Raw genomic sequence first — 21707 nt, 5'->3', positions numbered from 1 at the left:
CCGAATTGGTGTTCAGTGTACAGTGTGCCGGAGTGCGGAAATGCGCAGGGCATTGCCAACTATAGATGCTCGGAGTAATTCGGTGTATTCAGAGAACGTGGTGAAACAAGGAAAACCGGCCTGATTGTGGGGCGAATTCAGCAGGGAGTAAATCTGATCGGCATCAGGCCTGCGGAAAGGAGCTGGTGAGCACGGCACCACCCAGGCATTGCCTGGCTCTGTCCGCAGCGGGCTAAGTTAACCGCGGGTCCAGGTGCGGGCCCTGGTCTTGGGGAAGGTGCTGGGTGCGCTCGAGCAGGCTCGCGTCGGGAGCCGCCGCTGCTAGTGGGAGGCTGGGGCCACACACGCTCCTCCCCGGTACCTCCTCCAGCATCATCAGGGGAGGAGAGGGTCGGGGCCACAAGGCCGCGCTGGGCGGACCCAGGACACAACCGGCGCGCAGCCCACCCGCCCGCCGCCTGCCAGAGCTGCTCGGCCGGCAGCCAGGGGGACAGCTGCTGGTCGGAGGCTTGCTGTGCTGGCGGCGAGAAGCAGTCGGGTTTGGAGTGCTTGGGTCGCGTTGGTGCGCGGTGGAACGCGCCCAGGGACCCCGGTTCCCGCGAGCAGCTCCGCGCCGCGCCTGAGTGAGGAGGGGCCTCGGGGGCTAGGCGGGAGTGGGAGGAAGGGCACGGTCGCCGCGCTGGAGGCCGGGACCCCGGAGCGGCGACCGGCCGGGGTGGGCTCGCTGAGCCGCACCCGCTCTGCTGGCCAGTCCTGGGCTCACAGTCCCTGCAGCCCTCGGAAACAGCGCTAGGATCCTTGCGGGGAGAGGGAGAGGATGACGGTATTAGACACCCGTTCTTCCAAACCTTTTCCCGAAAGGAAGCAACCCTAAGAGCTCAGAGCTAGGGGGGAAGAATCAGGACAGGCAGGAACACACGGAGTTTTCTTCTTTTCTTTTCTTTGTTTCTTTTTTTTTTTTGAGGCGGAGTCTCATTTTGTCGCCAGGCTGGAGTGCAGAGGCGCGATCTCGACTCACTGCAACCTCTGTCTCCCGGGTTCAAGCAATTCTCCTGCCTCAACTTGCCGAGTAGCTGGGACTACTGGCGCGCCCTATCACGCTTGGCTACTTTTTTTGAATTTTTAGTAGAGACGGGGTTTCGCCGTGTTCGCCACAATGGTCTCGATCTCCTGACCTCGTGATTCGCCTGCCTCCGCCTCCCAAAATGCTGGGATTACAGGCATGAGCCACTGCGCCCGCCCCGGAGTTTTCTTATCTGTAGATCTCCTACAGGGACAATCTCTCTCTCTCTCTCACACACACACACACACACACACCACTACACACCTCTCACTCTGCCTCCTCTCTCTCTCTCTCTCCCTCCTTTCTCTCTCTCACACACCCTTCTCCCTTTCTCCCTCTCTCTCATTCTCCCTTTGAGGAGTATTGCGTATTTTGGAGCCCGGTTATGCGTGGCTGCTGTAGGAACAAAACAAAGCACTCTTTGTCCTACCTGGAGCATCCCCCTGCCAGCCAGATAAGATCACAGCTGTGTCACCAAGTCAAGGGAGAGGCTCATTTTTAAAAAATTAAGCAAAATCAGAAAACAGAGAACACTGTCTTCCTCATGATCTCCTGGAGCTTGTAAGAGAAATTTCTGTCACCAAAAAGGAAAAGTTCGTGCTTTTATTCATGCCTGTGGTTCTTGGGATTACTGCAGTGGTGATGAGGGAGGAGAGGTGCGTATGGCTCATAAATGGCAGCTTGCCACCTTTAAAGGGCACACGGATTCAGATTTGGGATGTGTTAACAAATCAGGCTTGCACAAATTACCTTTGATCCAAATGAGAATGCTGAGTTGGGAGGCTGGTATGTGGGTAGGAGCTGGAAAATGTATCCCCTGAGGTGTTGGCAATCCCAAGAGGCTCAGCACCAAACCTTGAGCTTACATTGAATTCAGAGATCTGAGCATTAAGCACTGGCCTGATCAAGAAGAAGCAGATGGCCTTCTGGTCATGAGGCACTGGTGAGCCTCCATCACCCAGGCAGATTCCCTCACAGAGGAATTCTGCTGGCCCTGCAGAAAGTGGTGAGACAGCCCACCACCTTGGCATTTTCCAGCAGGCCTACTTCAGCTCCTTGCACTTAGGCACTGAAAGTGCTTTCCCCTCCCCAGATATTTGTGCACCAGAAGCTGCTGCTGGCCATGTGGTGGTGTCTCAATGTCTGTCTTCATTGAATTGGGCCCTTCATACCCAAGGCTGGCACCATAGTCTTTCACTGCCTGTACAGCCAGCGAGACTGAAGGAGTTGCAGCATTAGGAGTGTTGTGAATCTGGTTCGGCCACTCATTTTACAGTTGAGAAATCCCTTCTGAGGTGTGGAAGGGCTTGCTTAGCACCGCAGGACTTTTCCCTCAAACAGAACCTGGGACAGCTGGGTCCTCATTTCCTCTCCATTGCATCTCTGTGCCCTTTGCACTTTTGTTGTGAGGAACATACATGGGCCTAAACACATTTCCTCACCCTCATCTTTGCACATGAATATGATTTGCCACCCTCTTTGAAACTCTGTCAGCACGGAACATTAAGAAAAGTGCTAACTAGGTACCTGAGCAGCTGGAGTGAGAGCACCTGCGAAGGTCAGTTTAAGAGTCCCCTTTATCTTCCTTTTCCTGATACCCAAGAAGATGGCTATTTCCTGGAAAGGAAGGTGGTTATTGGATTATTTACACTCTGATTCCTCTTAAGCCTATTTTTTTTCAAGATTCATGATAATAAGCCTGACTGACGTCTCAAGATGTTGAGAAATTTCCATAAAATAAAAGCATTGAAGAGAAAGTACTGAGTGAAGGGAAATTGAAGGGGAACATTCAGTTCTAAAATCGTATTGTTCCAGAATATGATTCTGGGTTCTTACTGCCTTTCTTTATGACGCCAGCCACCTGTTAGACACATTATGTGCCCTCACTGTCATTTTGCTCAATTTTATGGGCGTGACTCAACACTAATAGAAACAGGCTAATACATACAAACATGTAGGTTTTTGGTTTTTAAAGAAACTTAGCAGTTGAGGAGAAATAAAAAGTCTATTGTAAGAGTAGATGCTCATTGAATTAAGTGGGCTAGTTGATTCCTAGTAGAACTTGTATTCATTCATTCATTCACTTCAAAAAATATTTATTGATCAGATCTAATTGCCAGGTACTGAGTACAGCACAGTTAGTAAGATAGATATGCCCTCTGCTCTCACAGTGCTCACATTCTAGAACTGAGGGATGAACAGGGTGAATTCATATAGTGAGAAGAAAAGCAAGCAGAGTGCTGCAGTATAGTGGGGGGGGGGTGTGTGTGTGTGTGTGTTGGATATATGGGAGGGGCCCATCTTCTTGGATGGGATTATGAGGAGAGACTTCTCTGCAAGAAGGCCTGGAGATGAAACCTCAGGAAGATGGGCAGACATCCCCACAGAGGGAACCACAAGCTCCTGGGAACAGGTGTGATGCTCCTGGGAACAGGTGTGATGTGTTGGAGGCACAGTTGGAAGGCCAGTGTGGCTGGAGTTAGGTGAGGGAGAAGGAGAGTTGGAGGAGTGAGCTTTAGGGGCAGGAGCCAGGTCAGGAAGACCCTCATAGGCCAAGGGAAATGTTGCGGGAAGTCAGGGACCCCAAACAGAGGGACCAGCTGAAGCCATGACAGAAGAACGTGGATTATGAAGATTTTATGGACATTTATTAGTTCCCCAAATTAATACTTTTGTAATTTCTTATGCCTGTCTTTACTGCAATCTCTAAACATAAATTGTAAAGATTTCATGGACACTTATCACTTCCCCAATCAATACCCTTGTGATTTCCTATGCCTGTCTTTACTTTAATCTCTTAATCCTGTCTGCCGAGAAGGATGTATATCGTCTCAGGACCCTGTAATAATTGCGTTAACTACACAAAGTGTACAGCATGTGTGTTTGAGCAATATGAAATGTGGGCACCCTGAAAAAAGAACAGGAGAACAGCAATTGTTCAGGGAATAAGAGAGATAACCTTAAACTCTGACTGCCGGTGAGCCAGGCAGAACAGAGGCATATTTCTCTTCTTTCAAAAGCAAATGGGAGAAATATTGCTGAATTCTTTTTCTCAGCATGGAACGTCCCTGAGAAAGAGAATGCGCACCTAGGGGTAGGTCTCTGAACCGGCCCCCCCGGGGCGTACCTGTTTCTTACGGTCAAGATTGCAGAGGTGAAATAAACTCCAATCTCCCATAGCACTCCCAGGCTTATTAGGAAGAGGAAATTCCTGCCTAATAAGTTTTGGTCAGACCGGTTGATCTCAAAACCCTGTCTCCTGATAAGATGTTATCAATGACAATGGTGCCCGAAACTTCATTAGCAATTTTAATTTTGCCTCAGTCCTGTGGTCCTGTGATCTCGCCCTGCGTCCACTTGCCTTGTGATACTCTATTACCCTGTTAAGTACTTGATGTCTGTCACGCACACCTATTCACACACTCCCTCCCCTTTTGAAAATCCCTAATAAAAACTTGCTGGTTTTTGTGGCTTGTGGGGCATCACGGATCCTACCAACTTGTGATGTCTCCCCCGGACGCCCAGCTTTAAAATTTCTCTCTTTTGTACTCTGTCTCTTTATTTCTCAAGCCAGCTGATGCTTAGGAAAATAGAAAAGAACCTACGTGATTATCGGGGCAGGTCTCTCGATAGGGAAACATTTGGATTTTACTCTTTACAATGAGAGAAGCCAAAAGAGAGTTTGAAGCAGAGATGTGACATAATTGATTTACATTATAAAGAGATGACTCTGGTTGCTATGTGGAGAATGGATTATAGGGGAAGGAGAGGGGACAGAAGAAGGCCAGAAGCGAGTTTACTGATGGGGGGTGGTAGCAGTAGATGGGCGTAAGCTATTTTTTGGAGTTACAGTGGGAAGTTAATGTTTCTCTGTCTCGAATTTCCCATCTACAAAATGGGAATAAGATTGCTATACCTGGTCCACTTGTAAAAACTAATAAACAAATGAATATGCCCTGAAGCATAATGTAAGACATTATTACCATTATTATTTGCTCATATTGTATTACTTTGAATTCCCTGTGCTTTATTTTAAAATTTGTTTTAATAAATTTGATGTCTTATTATATTCTTTTCAGTAAACCTAATTTATTATACATAAAAGTATCTTTCTCTGTTCAGAGAATTGGAAACTCTTAACTAAGAGTTACCAATAAAAACAAGTCATCACAAAATGCAGGGAAATTATTGCTAAAATAATAGCTGGCTTAATTTCAAAAGTTGAATATGCTCAGATAAAAATTCAAAAATAGAATAATTAAAGCTGGGAATGGGAAAAAAATATTTTGGACAGATTTGCCTTTGTCCTGGCTGTGATCATGCAGACATCTGTGAGTGCAAAGATTTGTAGGTAACTGAAAATATCTATATGGCAGCAGAATTTCTGGAGAAGTCTGTGGACCAGAGTTGAGTAGGGTTGTTTCCCTTAGTGAAGCATTCTCTCTCAGAGGAAGCTCTTGAATTTTCTCTCGTTTGTCACTAAGTTTTAGAGAGTCAGGAAGTTTTAAAGTTGTTTACCAACTAGGATAGTGATGTTCTTCACAGAGACAGGACAAGTAACTGCCACAATAAGGCAACTCTATTTCTCTTTCCTGACTCACTTTGATGTGCAAGTTACTAGAAGAAGATATGCCTGCTTAGAGGAAAACAAGCCCTTCCTCATTTGTATTGTGGGCAGCGGAAATGTCAGCTCGTGACTTAATAGTCCCTAGGTCATGTTAACTTGCCAGATCCCCTTAATTATTTATTGGTCAGTGTGTCTGAATTTCAGCTTGAAGTGGCTAGTCTGGTGATTCAAATTGCAGACAAAATGTGATAGTAATTCTGGGATCTGTATGATTTATCTCTTGCCATATCAACCATCATATTTTTCTTAGGGCTGGAGAGTGGGGGTGTTTGGGTATCTTAAAGGGAGAGGTTACATCTCTCCTTGAAGCCAGAAATCTATTTGTTTCACTCATGTTTTGAAATGTTGAATTAGTTGCTCCTTTAAAAATCAGTGGATATTACATACAAATGTAATTTTCCAGTTTTTCTTGGAAATAATCAGATGATCTAGTGACATGGAGCTGCCATTCCTACATGGAAGCAATTAACTGGAATAGAGTGGTAGCTGCCTTCTTTGGATGGTCCAGTTTGCACCATCCAAATAGAATAAGGACAGTTCACACCAGTCCTTATTCTATTGCATGAACCTGTTTGATTCATTTAAATTACCTGTCTGGCCCTTGTAGACTTTTGATTTTTAACTTCAGCTTTAGGGCAATCAAGTGTAACCTGTCTGTTATACTTTCACCTTCATCTAATGCAGGAATCTATATTCCAGTACCCCTGCTGGTAGTCCCCAGACCTGTACTTTAACTGCTCCTCTGATAAAGAAGATAATGCTAATTGTTGAAAAGCTACTGTTGATGGAGCTGTACAGTCTGGGCCCACATAGAACAGGCTTAGGAACTTTGCACAGGACTGTGGCTGTCACATGCAACCTGGGTTTTTCCCATTAAAAGTAAACATTCCTCATTCCTTCAACAGCTCATGTGACTTGCTGCCTTATTCCCTCATCATTCTGGTTATTTTGGGGTTACTGTCCCTTGTCCTGAACCTTTAATTGTTAAAATCCTTAAATCCCCACCAATTCAATAAGATGTGGTCTAACTGGTGCAGAATGCAGTGGGAGGGTGGCCTCCCTTTCTCTATGATGTTATACTTTTGTCATGCAACTGAAGATGTCTTTAGATTTTTCTTGGCCAATCCATTGTGTTCTTAAATTTACTTTCAGGGCTTATTTTCCAGTTAGATTGTTCCTGAGAGTTTGCAGGAGAACTGTTCAATGTACAGCCTGAGAGCAATGGTTTTCAGCTGAGGATGATTTCTGTCCCCACTCCAGGGGACATCTGGCAATGTCTGGAGACATAATATTTAGTTGCCACAACTGGGGTGTGCTATTGGCATCTAGTGGGTAGAGGCCAGGGATGCTGCTAAACACCCTGCAATGCACAGGACAGCCCCCACAACCAAGACTTAGCCCCTAGTGTCAGCAGTGCTGAGCTTAAGAATTCCTACTTTAGAGTCAGGGTCTAGGTTCAGACCCTGGTTTAGCTACTTCCTATCCTTGTGAACTTGGGCACATTATTTAACCTCTTTGTCTTCATTATCTCAACTGTATGTCAAAGAACTCTGAGGACTAAATGAGTTCATTTATATGAAATGCTTAGAAGGGGAACTATATGTACAAACACTATCTTATTTTTCTACCATATTTTATTCATTTTGATGTGTACATATGACATCAGATAAGTGGGTGGGTAAAGTTTGAGGGATAGCACTTCATTTCTAATCTTGCCTATGGGATGGGCACTGGTGCATTTGAATGTATTAGGGAGCTAACAGCTCTTCTCAGAAGTGCTTTCCCTCTATGGCCTCCATTATCATTTTTCCAGCTTCTTTTAGTATTTTCCTCCGTATTGGGGCATATATGTCAGTTTAATACTGCATCCTCCTGGAGAATATGGACACTGAGTTCCTTTAGCGGGAGAGGATCTGTGCCTGTTGCTTGTACATCCCATTTCCGGTGTGCCCCAGGCTCCTCCACACCCCAGTCACTGTGGCTTGCACCTGCACAACAGATTCCTGGGGCTGAGTAGCAATTGGTAAACTTTGGATAATAATAGCATTTCTCCAAGGGCTCACATCCCCATAAGAACCCCATTATCAGGGTTCCCCTTTGACAGATGAGGAGAAAAAAGCAGAAAGTAGGTAAGAACTTAACTGCAGTCACCAAACTAGTAAGTAGCAGATTCAAGATTCAAACCTTGGCAGCCAGAAACTGGAGCTAGATTTCTAAACCACTTTATTATTCTGATATAGGTAAGTTTTCTCAAGAAGTATACCCATGACCTTAACCTAACCATCATGTAGCCATTTATGCATACAACACTCAACAGATCCAGTTACTCTTACTCTTGTGAGTAATATTGCATACATGGGGTGTGTGTATTTGTGTATATATGTGTTTCTTATTCTTCCACTGTGTTTCATTTGTTAAGAGCAGGGGTTGATTGTGACTCTGATTTTTCATGATGCAAGGAGCTCTGATCCTTTAAGGAGAAGCCACAGTTACTCTAGAAAAATCATTCTTCTGGCTCGAGGAGCCAAGATGGCCGAATAGGAACAGCTCCAGTCTGCAGCTCCCAGCGTGAGCGACGCAGAAGACGGGTGATTTCTGCATTTCCATCTGAGGTACCGTGTTCATCTCACTAGGGAGTGCCAGACAGTGGGCGCAGGTCAGTGGGTGAGTGCACCGTGCACCAGCCGAAGCAGGGGCGAGGCATTGCCTCACTCGGGAAGCGCAAGGGGTCAGGGAGTTCCCTTTCCAGGGGGTGACAGAGGGCACCTGGAAAATCGGGCCACTCCCACCCGAATACTGTGCTTTTCCAACTGGCTTAGGAAACGGTGCCCCAGGAGATTATAGCCCACACCTGGCTCAGAGGGTCCTACGCCCACGGAGTCTCCCTGATTGCTAGCACAGCAGTCTGAGATCAAACAGCAAGGCGGCAGCGAGACTGGGGGAGGGGCGCCCGCCATTGCCCAGGCTCGTTTAGGTAAACAAAGCAGCCCGGAAGCTCGAACTGGGTGGAGCCCACCACAGCTCAAGGAGGCCTGCCTGCCTCTGTAGGCTCCACCTCTGGGGGCAGGGCACAGACAAACAAAAAGACAGCAGTAACCTCTGCAGACTTAAATGTCCCTGTCTGACAGCTTTGAGGAGAGCAGTGGTTCTCCCAGCACGCAGCTGGAGATCTGAGAATGGGCAGACTGCCTCCTCAAGTGGGTCCCTGACCCCTGACCCCCGACCCCTGAGCAGCCTAACTGGGAGTCACCCACCAGCAGGGGCAGACTGACACCTCACACGGCCGGCTGGGTACTCCAACAGACCTGCAGCTGAGGGTCCTGTCTGTTAGAAGGAAAACTAACAGAAAGGACATCCACACCAAAAACCCATCTGTACATCACCATCATCAAAGACCAAAAGTAGATAAAACCACAAAGATGGGGAAAAAACAGAGCAGAAAAACTGGAAACCCTAAAAAGCAGAGTGCCTCTCCTCCTCCAAAGGAACACAGCTCCTCACCAGCAACGGAACAAAGCTGGGCGGAGAATGACTTTGACGAGCTGAGAGAAGAAGGCTTCAGACGATCAAATTACTCCGAGCTACGGGAGGATATTCAAACCAAAGGCAAAGAAGTTGAAAACTTTGAAAAAAATTTAGAAGAATGTATAACTAGAATAACCAATACAGAGAAGTGTTTAAAGGAGCTGATGGAGCTGAAAACCAAGGCTCGAGAACTACGTGAAGAATGCAGAAGCCTCAGGAGCCGATGCAATCAAATGGAAGAAAGGGTGTCAGCCATGGAAGATGAAATGAATGAAATGAAGTGAGAAGGGAAGTTTAGAGAAAAAAGAATAAAAAGAAATGAGCAAAGCCTCCAAGAAATGTGGGACTATGTGAAAAGACCAAATCTACGTCTGATTGGTGTACCTGAAAGTGACGGGGAGAATGGAACCAAGTTGGAAAACACTCTGCAGGATATTATCCAGGAGAACTTCCCCAATCTAGCAAGGCAGGCCAACATTCAAATTCAGGAAATACAGAGAATGCCACAAAGATACTCCTCAAGAAGAGCAACTCCAAGACACATAATTGTCAGATTCACCAAAGTTGAAATGAAGGAAAAAATGTTAAGGGCAGCCAGAGAGAAAGGTCGGGTTACCCTCAAAGGGAAGCCCATCAGACTAACAGCAGATCTCTCGGCAGAAACCCTACAAGCCAGAAGAGAGTGGGGGCCAACATTCAACATTCTTCAAGAAACGAATTTTCAACCCAGAATTTCATATCCAGCCAAACTAAGCTTCATAAGTGAAGGAGAAATAAAATACTTTACAGACAAGCAAATGCTGAGAGATTTTGTCACCACCAGGCCTGCCCTAAAAGAGCTCCTGAAGGAAGCGCTAAACATGGAAAGGCACAATTGGTACCAGCCACTGCAAAATCATGCCAAAATGTAAAGACCATCGAGACTAGGAAGAGACTGCATCAACTAACGAGCAAAATAACCAGCTAACATCATAATGACAGGATCAAATTAGCACGTAACCATATTAACTTTAAATGTAAATGGACTAAATGCTCCAATTAAAAGACACAGACTGGCAAACTGGATAAAGACTCGAGACCCATCAGTGTGCTGTATTCAGGAAACCCATCTCACGTGCAGAGACACACATAGGCTCAAAATAAAAGGATGGAGGAAGATCTACCAAGCAAATGGAAAACAAAAAAAGGCAGGGGTTGCAATCCTAGTCTCTGATAAAACAGACTTTAAACCAACAAAGATCAAAAGAGACAAAGAAGGCCATTACATAATGGTAAAGGGATTAATTCAATAAGAAGAGCTAACTATCCTAAATATATATGCACCCAATACAGGAGCACCCAGATTCATAAAGCAAGTCCTGAGTGACCTACAAAGAGACTTAGACTCCCACACATTAATAATGGGAGACTTTAACACCCCACTGTCAACATTAGACAGATCAACGAGACAGAAAGTCAACAAGGATACCCAGGAATTCAACTCAGCTCTGCACCAAGCAGACCTAATAGACATCTACAGAACTCTCCACCCCAAATCAACAGAATATACATTTTTTTCAGCACCACACCACACCTATTCCAAAATTGACCACATACTTGGAAGTAAAGCTCTCCTCAGTAAATGTAAAAGAACAGAAATTATAACAAACTATCTCTCAGATCACAGTGCAATCAAGCTAGAACTCAGGATTAAGAATCTCACTCAAAACCGCTCAACTACATGGAAACTGAACAACCTGCTCCTGAATGACTACTGGGTACATAATGAAATGAAGGCAGAAATAAAGATGTTCTTTGAAACCAGCGAGAACCAAGACACAACATACCAGAATCTCTGGGATGCATTCAAAGCAGTGTGTAGAGGGAAATTTATAGCACTAAATGCCCACAAGAGAAAGCAGGAAAGATCCAAAATTGACGCCCTAACATCACAATTAAAAGAACTAGAAAAGCAAGAGCAAACACATTCAAAAGGTAGCAGAAGGCAAGAAATAACTAAAATCAGAGCAGAACTGAAGGAAATAGAGACACAAAAAACCCTTCAAAAAATAAATGAATCCAGGAGCTGGTTTTTTGAAAGGATCAACAAAATTGATAGACCGCTAGCAAGATTAATAAAGAAAAAAAGAGAGAAGAATCAAATAGATGCAATAAAAAATGATAAAGGGGATATCACCACCGATCCCACAGAAATACAAACTACCATCAGAGAATACTACAAACACCTCTACGCAAATAAACTATAAAATCTAGAAGAAATGGATAAATTCCTCAACACATACGCCCTCCCAAGACTAAACCAGGAAGAAGTTGAATCTCTGAATACACCAATAACAGTAGCTGAAATTGTGGCAATAATCAAAAAAAGTCCAGGACCAGATGGGTTCACAGCCGAATTCTACCAGAGGTACAAGGAGGAACTGGTACCATTCCTTCTGAAACTATTCCAATCAATAGAAAAAGAGGGAATCCTCCCTAACTCATTTTATGAGGCCAGCATCATCCTGATACCAAAGCCAGGCAGAGACACAACAAAAAAAGAGAATTTTAGACCAATATCCTTGATGAACATTGATGCAAAAATCCTCAATAAAATATTGGCAAACAGAATCCAGCAGCACATCAAAAAGCTTATCCACCATGATCAAGTGGGCTTCATCCCTGGGATGCAAGGCTGCTTCAATATATGCAAATCAATAAATGTAATCCAGCATATAAACAGAACCAAAGACAAAAACCACATGATTATCTCAATAGATGCAGAAAAGGCCTTTGACAAAATTCAACAACCCTTCATGCTAAAAACTCTCAATAAATTAGGTATTGATGGGACATATCTCAAAATAATAAGAGCTATCTATGACAAACCCACAGCCAATATCATACTGAATGGGCAAAAACTGGAAGCATTCCCTTTGAAAACTGGCACAAGACAGGGATGCCCTCTCTCACCACTCCTATTCAACATAGTGTTGGAAGTTCTGGCCAGGGCAATTAGGCAGGAGAAGGAAATAAAGGGTATTCACTTAGGAAAAGAGGAAGTCAAATTGTCCCTGTTTGCAGATGACATGATTGTATATCTAGAAAACCCCATTGTCTCAGCCCAAAATCTCCTTAAGCTGATAAGCAACTTCAGCAAAGTCTCAGGATACAAACTCAATGTGCAAAAATCACAAGCATTCCTATACACCAATAACAGACAAACAGAGAGCCAAATCATGAGTGAACTCCCATTCACAATTGCTTCAAAGAGAATAAAATACCTAGGAATCCAACTTACAAGGGATGTGAAGGACCTCTTCAAGGAGAACTACAAACCACTGCTCAATGAAATAAAAGAGGATACAAACAAATGGAAGAACATTCCATGCTCCTGGGTAGGAAGAATCAATATTGTGAAAATGGCCATACTGCCCAAGGTAATTTACAGATTCAATGCCATCCCCATCAAGCTACCAATGACTTTCTTCACAGAATTGGAAAAAACTACTTTAAAGTTCATATGGAACCAAAAAAGAGCCCGCATCGCCAAGTCAATCCTAAGCCAAAAGAACAAAGCTGGAGGCATCACGCTACCTGACTTCAAACTATACTACAAGGCTACAGTAACCAAAACAGCATGGTACTGGTACCAAAACAGAGATATAGATCAATGGAACAGAACAGAGCCGTCAGAAATAATGCCACACATCTACAACTATCTGATCTTTGACAAATCTGAGAAAAACAAGAAATGGGGAAAGGATTCCCTATTTAATAAATGGTGCTGGGAAAACTGGCTAGCCATATGGAGAAAGCTGAAACTGGATCCCTTCCTTACACCTTATACAAAAATCAATTCAAGATGGATTAAAGACTTAAACGTTAGACCTAAAACCATAAAAACCCTAGAAGAAAACCTAGGCATTACCATTCAGGACATAGGCATGGGCAAGGACTTCATGTGTAAAACACCAAAAGCAATGGCAACAAAAGCCAAAATTGAGAAATGGGATCTCATTAAACTGAAGAGCTTCTGCACAGCAAAAGAAACTACCATCAGAGTGAACAGGCAACCTACAAAATGGGAGAAAATTTTCGCAACCTACTCATCTGACAAACGGCTAATATCCAGATTCTACAATGAACTCCAACAAATTTACAAGAAAAAAACAAACAACCCCATCAAAAAGTGGGCGAAGGACATGAAGAGACACTTCTCAAAAGAAGACATTTATGCAGCCAAAAAACACATGAAAAAATGCTCACCATCACTGGCCATCAGAGAAATGCAAATCAAAACCACAATGAGATACCATCTCACACCAGTTAGAATGGCAATCATTAAAAAGTCAGGAAACAACAGGTGCTGGGGAGGATGTGGAGAAATAGGAACACTTTTACACTGTTGGTGGGACTGTAAACTAGTTCAACCCTTGTGGAAGTCAATGTGGCGATTCCTCAGGGATCTAGAACTAGAAATTCCATTTGACCCAGCCATCCCATTACTGGGTATATACCCAAAGGACTATAAATCATGCTGCTATAAAGACACATGCACACGTATGTTTATTGCGGCATTATTCACAATAGCAAAGACTTGGAACCAACCCAAATGTCCAACAATGATAGACTGGATTAAGAAAATGTGGCACATATACACCATGGAATACTATGCAGCCATAAAAAATGATGAGTTCACGTCCTTTGTAGGGACATGGATGAAATTGGAAATCATCATTCTCAGTAAACTATCGCAAGAACAAAAAACCAAACACCGCATATTCTCACTCATAGGTGGGAATTGAACAATGAGAACACATGGACACAGGAAGGGGAACATCACACTTCGGGGACTGTTGCGGAGTAGGGGGAGGGGGGAGGGATAGCATTGGGAGATATACCTAATGCTAGATGACGAGTTATTGGGTGCAGCGCACCAGCATGCACACCAGCATGGCACATGTATACATATGTAACTAACCTGCACATTGCGCACATGTACCATAAAACCTAAAGTATAATAAAAAAAAAATTCTTCTGAAGCTTTAAACTCATTGTAAGACTGTAGAGAATATAATAGCTGAGGTCACAGTGCCAGGTTGGCCTATCTAGGCAGGCAGGCTGGGGGACTGAGTCTGAGAGTAAGATCAGGAACTTTCAGTATAGCAGCAAGCTGCCCATTGATCTTAGACAACTTTTACCTTTTATGACCTTTAAGCCACATAGAACACCAAACATTTGGACCTTTGCACATGGGATGCAGATTAGTTCCGATTTCCAAAATTGTGAGCAGAATCAACTAATTATATGTTACTTGCAGGTTTTGCATCTCATGCATCTGCCTCCCTAGAATGAAATAAATATTTCTTCCTTATTAAACAAGGATAAAGTTGCCCCAGCGTTTTCTTAGACCAGGGTTTCTCAACCTCAGCATTATTGATATTTTGAGATTCCTCTATGTTGTAGGGCTGTCCTGTGCACTACAGGATGCTTAACAGCATCCCTGACTGCTACTCACTAGATGCCAGTGGCAGCCCCCTCCTGGTTGTGGCAACCAAAAATATCTCCAGACATTAATAAGTGTCTTCCTGGGGGGCAAAAATGCCTTAGTTGAGAGACACTCTGTAGGGTGATGTTCTAGCTGCATTCTCCAGGCTTCATCCTATTGTAAAATATCCAAAGAAGATTTTATCTTCTTCAGCAATTATTTGGTCTGGTAATGGGTCAGTTTTGAGGTATTTAAGCCACTTTCTTTGACTTTAGTTGAAACTGAATTGGGCTATTATTTGCTCTTTGTCTCATTCAGTTACTTTATATGCTCCATATTAGTTTTCTATTGCTGCTATAAAAATTTTCTACAAATTTAGTCACTTAAAGCAACACAATTTATTATCTCATGGTTCTGAAAGTCAGAAGTCTGACATGGCCTTACTAGGCTAAAATAACAGGTTCAGTGAACCTTCAGAGGTCAGCTAGTCTGTGTTGCTTTCTTGAGGCTCTAGAGAGAATCTGTCTCCTTACCTTTGCCCGCTTCCTTCATTTTCAAAGCCAGCCATGGTGGGTTCAGTTCTCACATCACATCATTCAGACCTCTTCTTCTGCCATCCTCTTATACTTTTAACGACTCTTGTGATTACATTGGGTCAGATAATCCATGATAATCTCCCTATTTTAAGGTCAACTGATTAACATTAATTCCATCTGCATCTTAATTCTTTTTTGCCATGGAACATAACATATTCGCATGTTCTGGGGTTTAGAATATGGACATTTGGGTGGGAGTGCATTATTCAACCTGCCACATGCCCCCATTCCAAAGGTCAATCAGGAAGAATTTGGAAAGAGAGTACTGATACTTAACAAATGAGCATTTTCTTTTCTGACTCTTTACTAATAACACAAGAGCTAAGGCCCACCTGCCCTAATCTCTTGCCAGGACTGGGTTTTACTTGGATGGTTTATTTGTCAGCTTTTCACAGAGATTTCAAACTTGAGATTGGACATTCTATTTATTGTTTTGGTTTGTCTTTTGTTTCGAAAAGGGAAATGATGCCTGATGAGAATTTAACAGTGACAAATAGGGGAAATCAGGATTTGTGGCAGTTATGGTTGTGTATGGAGACTGCAACTGAGATCTGAAGAACAGGTAGGGAACTGTGGTTTCAGTGGGAGAAATGAAGTCTGCAGGAGAGAGGCAGAAAGGTGGAATCCATTTAAATGGAATGTATTATCTGAGTGCTCATTGAAAGTCTTCTTGATTGCCAGGATGATATTTTATCTAGTGGTCAAGGGGCCAAATTGAAGATAATTATTTTCAGGCCTTACTATTTGAAGAAAATTATTGATTTTTAAAGTGAACATTCCCATTGATTTAGAATGTTGATGGCTCATGCCTGTAATCCCAGCACTTTGAGAGGTAGAGGTGAGCGGATCACATGAGGTCAGGAGTTCGTGAGCAGCCTGGCAGACATGGAGAAACCTTGTCTCTACTAAAAATATAAAAATTAGCCAGGCATTGTGGTGGGTGCCTGTAATCCCAGCTACTCAGAAGGCTGAGGCAGGAGAATCACTTGAACCTGGAAGGCGGAGGTTGCAGTGAGCTGAGGTGGTGCTGCTGCATTCCTAGGTGACAGAGTGAGATTCCATCTCCAAAAAAAAAGTTTGTGTTTTTGTATTGACCAGTGATTGTGGTTATGGTAACAGATTTTCACACAATGTGATGATGAAGACGGCTGTATCAAGGGTTTTAGTGTAGTCCTGTTGGATTCTCTAGTTCTAAGAGAATGTCTAAAGGGTTTTAGTGTAGCCCTGTTGGATTCTCTAGTTCTAAGAGAATGTCTAAAGTTACCATTAGGTTTTTCAGGGTCCTAGTTCTTAAATATAAATATATTTCTAGCTAACTCATATCCCATGGTTGAGAAAAAGGCACTTATCTGTGTAAAGAGAACTTTAAAAGTTAAAAGACTTCTTATGAATTATTCCTGTGTGTTCATATTCAGAAGCCTCTGCGGTCATTGTGATTATTACATGTTAATATGGTTCCTGGCTTATAACTCCCGTCGCCCTTGCTACAGTCTTTTGTTATAATATTGGAGTGCTTTAGGCCACAGGAGCAGGTCTCAGAAAGCAGAATCTTTCTCTCTGAACTTTTCCTGCCTTCCTTTCACCTGCCTAAGGCAGGACTCTAATCTGATTGTAGGTTATAAGACTCTCATTCTGGGAAGGGTCCTCTTACCCTGGAAGAAGGAATGCTGCACAGAGAGACCAAGAAGAATCTGAACAGACAGGGCTTGCTGGGTTGCCCCTCTGAGTCTATTAGCATTAGAGCTTACCCTTATTGTCCAGTCATATTTCTACACAGCTGTTCATACTTTGTTGAACCTATGCATAAAAATAGACAGTTTCCCCTGTATCTTTGGGTCTTCATTCTGAAGGCTCCTTGTGAATACACATTAAATAAATAATCTGCCTTTTACAAGTTGATTTTTCAGTGACCTTTCAGAGGTCCAAGGGGAATGCCACCCGTGGCCCCCTTGGCCCCTGCAGTGTGCATGTATTCGAGCCTAGAAATGCCTCTGGAAAAAAATCTGTTAGCAAGTCATTATTTGTGAAGAGATAACTCAATTTACCTTTTTCTGTTATGTTTGGATTTTTGAAATCATGTATTAACTTTATAATAAAATTAAATATAATACTGAAATAAGATCAAATAAAATCAACCAAAATTATAAATAATCTTAAAGAGTTGCACATATATACCTTTTTTTTCTGATCAAAAGAAAGATGTTGAATAAGGAAATACAGTCCCTCTGCAAGTAGTTTAAGAAGTTTTGGCTGGACACGGTGGCTCATGCCTGTAATCCCAGCACTTTGGGAGGCCAAGGCGGGCACATCATGAGGTCAGGAGATCGAGACCATCCTGGCCAACATGGTGAAACCCCATCTCTACTAAAAATACAAAAATTAGCCGGGCATGGTGGTGGGCACCTGTAGTCCCAGCTACTCGAGAGGCTGAGGCAGGAGAATTGCTTGAACCCAGGAGGCGGAGGTTGCAGTGAGCCAAGATCACACTACTGCATTCCAGCCTGGGTGACAGAGTGAGACTCCGTCAAAAAAAAAAAAAAAAAAAAAAATTTAGAGCTCCAGCAACACATTTACCAGCTGCCTATCTGGGTCTTTCTAGCCTGTACAAAAGGAGCTGCCCTTACACGAAAGCCCCATCTCTTTGAAATCTTTCTGTCTACATTCCTGTTGCTCTCAGAACTTGCACCATATCATTTAAGAATTATAAAATGCCCCTGTAATTTGCTTTCTTCCTGTATTATATTATTAATATATGCTAGTCTTGTCTCTGAAACACAATTGTAAACTCTCTGAGAGTAGGGATTGTGTCAAATTCTCTGGTACTTACCACAGTTGTTGCCATAGGAGAGGGCATATAGTATTTGCTTAAGAAATACCCTTTGATTGAATGACTGCAGATCTGATAATCAGGATAGGCCATGCTGTACAGCATTAAGGCAATAACAGCTTCACCTGGAAATTTCAGTGGCTTAACACAGCAAAGGTTTATTTCCCATTTGTGAAAGGTCATTTGAATTGGCAGGGGCTCTTCTCTGTTCAGTGACTAGGTATCCAGGCGTCTTTCACTTCAAGACTGCACTACATCAGCACATGATTTCTAAGTTTGCTGTGTCACGGAAAGGAAGGCATGAGGGAGATACAGTGACTCTGTTGCAGACCACTTCTGTTCAAATTTTTGTTTCTCAGGAATTAGCCCCATGGGCCCAGCCAAACCACAGGAGTGGCTAAGAAATGTAGGGAAGCACATAGATGTTCAGGAGCACTCATTGTCCGTGCCACACATCTATATTACATCTTCCCGCAAAATAGCTATACTAATGAGTGCTTCATTAGTGTCAGTGGGACACCAGATCATTAAACTCGGCTCAGTTTGTATTAGTAACCAGATGTGCTAGATTTATTCACTCAGCAGGCATTTACTGAGTGCCTTTGTATACCAGGCACTATTCTAGGTCTTGGGAATACAGCAGGGGGAAAAACCATCAAAAATCCTTACACTCACAGAACTAAGTTTTTAGTGGAAGGTGATAAACAACTAACAAATAACATACAAGGTATGTTAGTTGGTGATAAATATTGGAGAAAAATAAAGTAGGGAGGGAAATAGGGAATGTATTGGTGTGAAGAAGGAGGTTAGATTGCAATTTTAAATAGATTGAACTGGGAAAGTGTCACTGAGAAAGTATCACTGGAGCAAAAACCCAGAGGTGAGAGGACCAGTCATGTGGGTGTCACAGCAAAGAGTATTCCCATAAAAGGGAACACATTCAAAGCCCTCAAGGTGGGGATGGAAGGTGAGTGTGGAATACTTGGCATGTTTGGTGAATGGCAAGGAAGCAAGTGTGATTGCAGCAGATGTCCAAGAGGGGATAGTGGAAGGATTGGGAGTGTGTTGAGTAAAGGTTATGTAGATCCTTATAAGCTATTTTGGGTGAATGGCTTCTCCCCTGTAACATATGACACCACTTGGGGGTTTTGTGCAGAAGGGTGACACAATCACTCTGGCTGCTGTGTTGGGGATAGATTTTAGGGTCAAGGGCAAAAGCAGGGAGACCCGTTAGAGGTGATGGCAAATTTTAGGTAAGAGATGGTGGTGGCTTGGACCTTTTCTATCCCCCCCAAAAGTTGAAGGGCTAAATTTTAGAGGGGAAAATGGATGCATAAATGCAAGATAGTTTTTGCTAATAAGATGTTAGCATACAGCCTAATTATAATTTATTATTACCACACATCTCATATTCTGTTGTTTCATTTACTGATTCAACAAGCATCTATGCAATACTACTTCTTCCAGGCCCTCTATTAGGCACTCGGACAACAAATAAGACCTGACCTCTGCTTTTTGGAAACTTATATCATAGTAGGATTATAGAAATTACCAAGAATATAACATCATATTAACACCCAAAACAACCACAGCAGCAGAAATATAATCACTATATAATTAAATGATGAAAATAGCCAAAATTTATGAACTATTTACTATGTGCTAGACATACCCATGGATATTATTATGATGATGATAGATGGTTGTTATATTTGTTATATTTTGTTTGCTATTTTTATAGCTGACCATACTGTTATAAAGTTAGAAAACTAGTGACCAAAAACTTAATCTAACTGTCTGAAAGTATTATTTCTGTGCTCTACAATCCAATGTAATCCTTAGTAATGTAGGTAATGGTAATGCTACATTACCAAGGATTTTACCACTCTAGTGCCAATCTAAAACCCAGCACAGAAAATACATGTTTTATTTTTTCCAAGTGTTACTAGTACCTTAGCCTCTCTTGATTTGTCAGCTTATTTAAGCCCTCTTCATTGCATACTTTTTTTTCTTTTAATCATCTGCTTCGAAGGTGACTAAGCTGAAACTGCTGCTCAGCTCCCAAGATGGTGCCACCCAAATTGCATGTGCTTTTCTGCCTCTGCGGCTGCCTCGCTGTGGTTTATCCTTTTGACTGGCAATACATAAATCCTGTTGCCCATATGAAATCATCAGGTAAGAGGTGTATTTGTTCAAGGTCTTGAGCAACTGATCTGTCGCCATACTTCAAGTGGGCCCCAAGAAGTTGCACATCTGCACATCTAAACAAGTCCTATTTAAAGGCTTATGGAGATCCTGTATTCTGCTGGAGTAGGGGAGAGGTTCTCACTTTTTCCTTGTTTCAACTGAAATTGAAGAAGCACTTGTGTTCTTCAGTATCAGGACTGCAGGACAGAATCAGGATGGGACATTTTAAGATACACTGGATGCTCAGCTTGCAATCACCACGGAGAACCTCCTTAATGCCACCCCTTCTCTCTCTGACTGCCCTAACGCATGCCCACACAAGCATAGTAATGCAACTCATCTGGAGTCCACTCCAAGACAGCCTCAAAACCTGCTTCCATGAGGTGAAGAAGAAGCAAGTGTCTTGTTCAACAGGCATAGTCCTGGCTAATAGTGGAAAGTCATGTGAGATAACAATTTCAGGTCTTGGGATCCAAAAGGAAACAATCTTTCCTACCTGATAATAGAGAGAAGTAGGGACCAGTAGGTGCTAGGGAGTTCCAGGTGAGAATGGATGTGATCACTCATTCTTTCTTGCCTTGTGGTAAGTGGGGAAAGAAAGAGGAGGAAGGCTTAGACTAACCCAGGAGGAGTGGCCAAAACGGGGTAGCCATCTTTAGATGGCTACATTTAATGTCACTAAGAGGGACCTTAATTGGAAAAAGATTGTTTCTGGAGCTTTGCAAATTACTGCTCATCCCAGAGGGTTGTGATGCATAAACTTCTCTTTCCAGTCTCCTATGGAAAGCAGTGTAGGTGGCTTCTGAATGGTGTCATACTGACTATACCTACAGAGCTGTGCACCTGGATAGTTGTGGGTCACTCTGGATCTAATTGTTCAAGCTTGATGGGTGACTCCTTACTATAGCATTTGCAAAAGAGCTTTCATAATTCAGTAACTTAAATTTTGCCCTACTACATAACCAGGAAAACGAATGCATTAGGAGAGGTTTTATATCTTATATCTACATTTGCATAGGAAATAGAATAATATCTCACAGGTCAATTCATCCTACAACGCATCAGTTAAGTCATCAACGATACACTGGTGACTAAGACAATAAATTTATAGTCAAATTCAAGGGTCCTGCATCCTAGATGACATTAAGTTCATTTTTCCTACTACCTTTTTCGTGGATTGAGAACAGGTAATATCTTAGATGGTGAGAAAATCATCATTCAGGAAACATTTATATCCTTCACTTTTAATTAGTACAGGGTAAAAATTTAAACACATTTTTTAAATCCCTTTGTCTTTAAAAATCATTGGAAGGCTGTCGCTGGACTGACAAAAACTTGAGGACAGGGACGTTGCTTTATCTTTATAGTCCCAGCATTGAGCCCAATGCAATGCCCATTCTAAATGTTCAAAA

At 42.8% G+C, this 21707-nt stretch overlaps 1 protein-coding gene across 5 annotated transcripts in view; it reads left to right on the top strand.

Annotated features, from left to right (window-relative positions):
- PLA2G7 (phospholipase A2 group VII) overlaps positions 1 to 21707 on the top strand; it is a 38863-nt gene continuing 17156 nt past the window's right edge. Inside the window, exons 1-2 of one of the 5 annotated variants that reach the window (XM_054491546.2) lie at positions 1 to 185; positions 20141 to 20283. In XM_054491546.2, coding sequence (XP_054347521.1) covers positions 20175 to 20283 — 109 coding nt within the window. In that variant the 5' untranslated portion in view covers positions 1 to 185; positions 20141 to 20174. Of the gene's footprint in view, positions 186 to 409; positions 624 to 8218; positions 8303 to 20140; positions 20284 to 21707 lie in introns of those variants that run through there. The other 4 variants (XM_054491545.2, XM_063665687.1, XM_063665688.1 and 1 more) reach the window with 4 other exon arrangements.

Source organism: Pongo pygmaeus, chromosome 5 (assembly GCF_028885625.2).
Source record: "Pongo pygmaeus isolate AG05252 chromosome 5, NHGRI_mPonPyg2-v2.0_pri, whole genome shotgun sequence".
Taxonomy (NCBI): domain Eukaryota; kingdom Metazoa; phylum Chordata; class Mammalia; order Primates; family Hominidae; genus Pongo; species Pongo pygmaeus.
The sequence above is the reverse complement of the archived record's forward strand: the minus strand, read 5'-3'. Positions and strand labels throughout refer to the sequence as shown.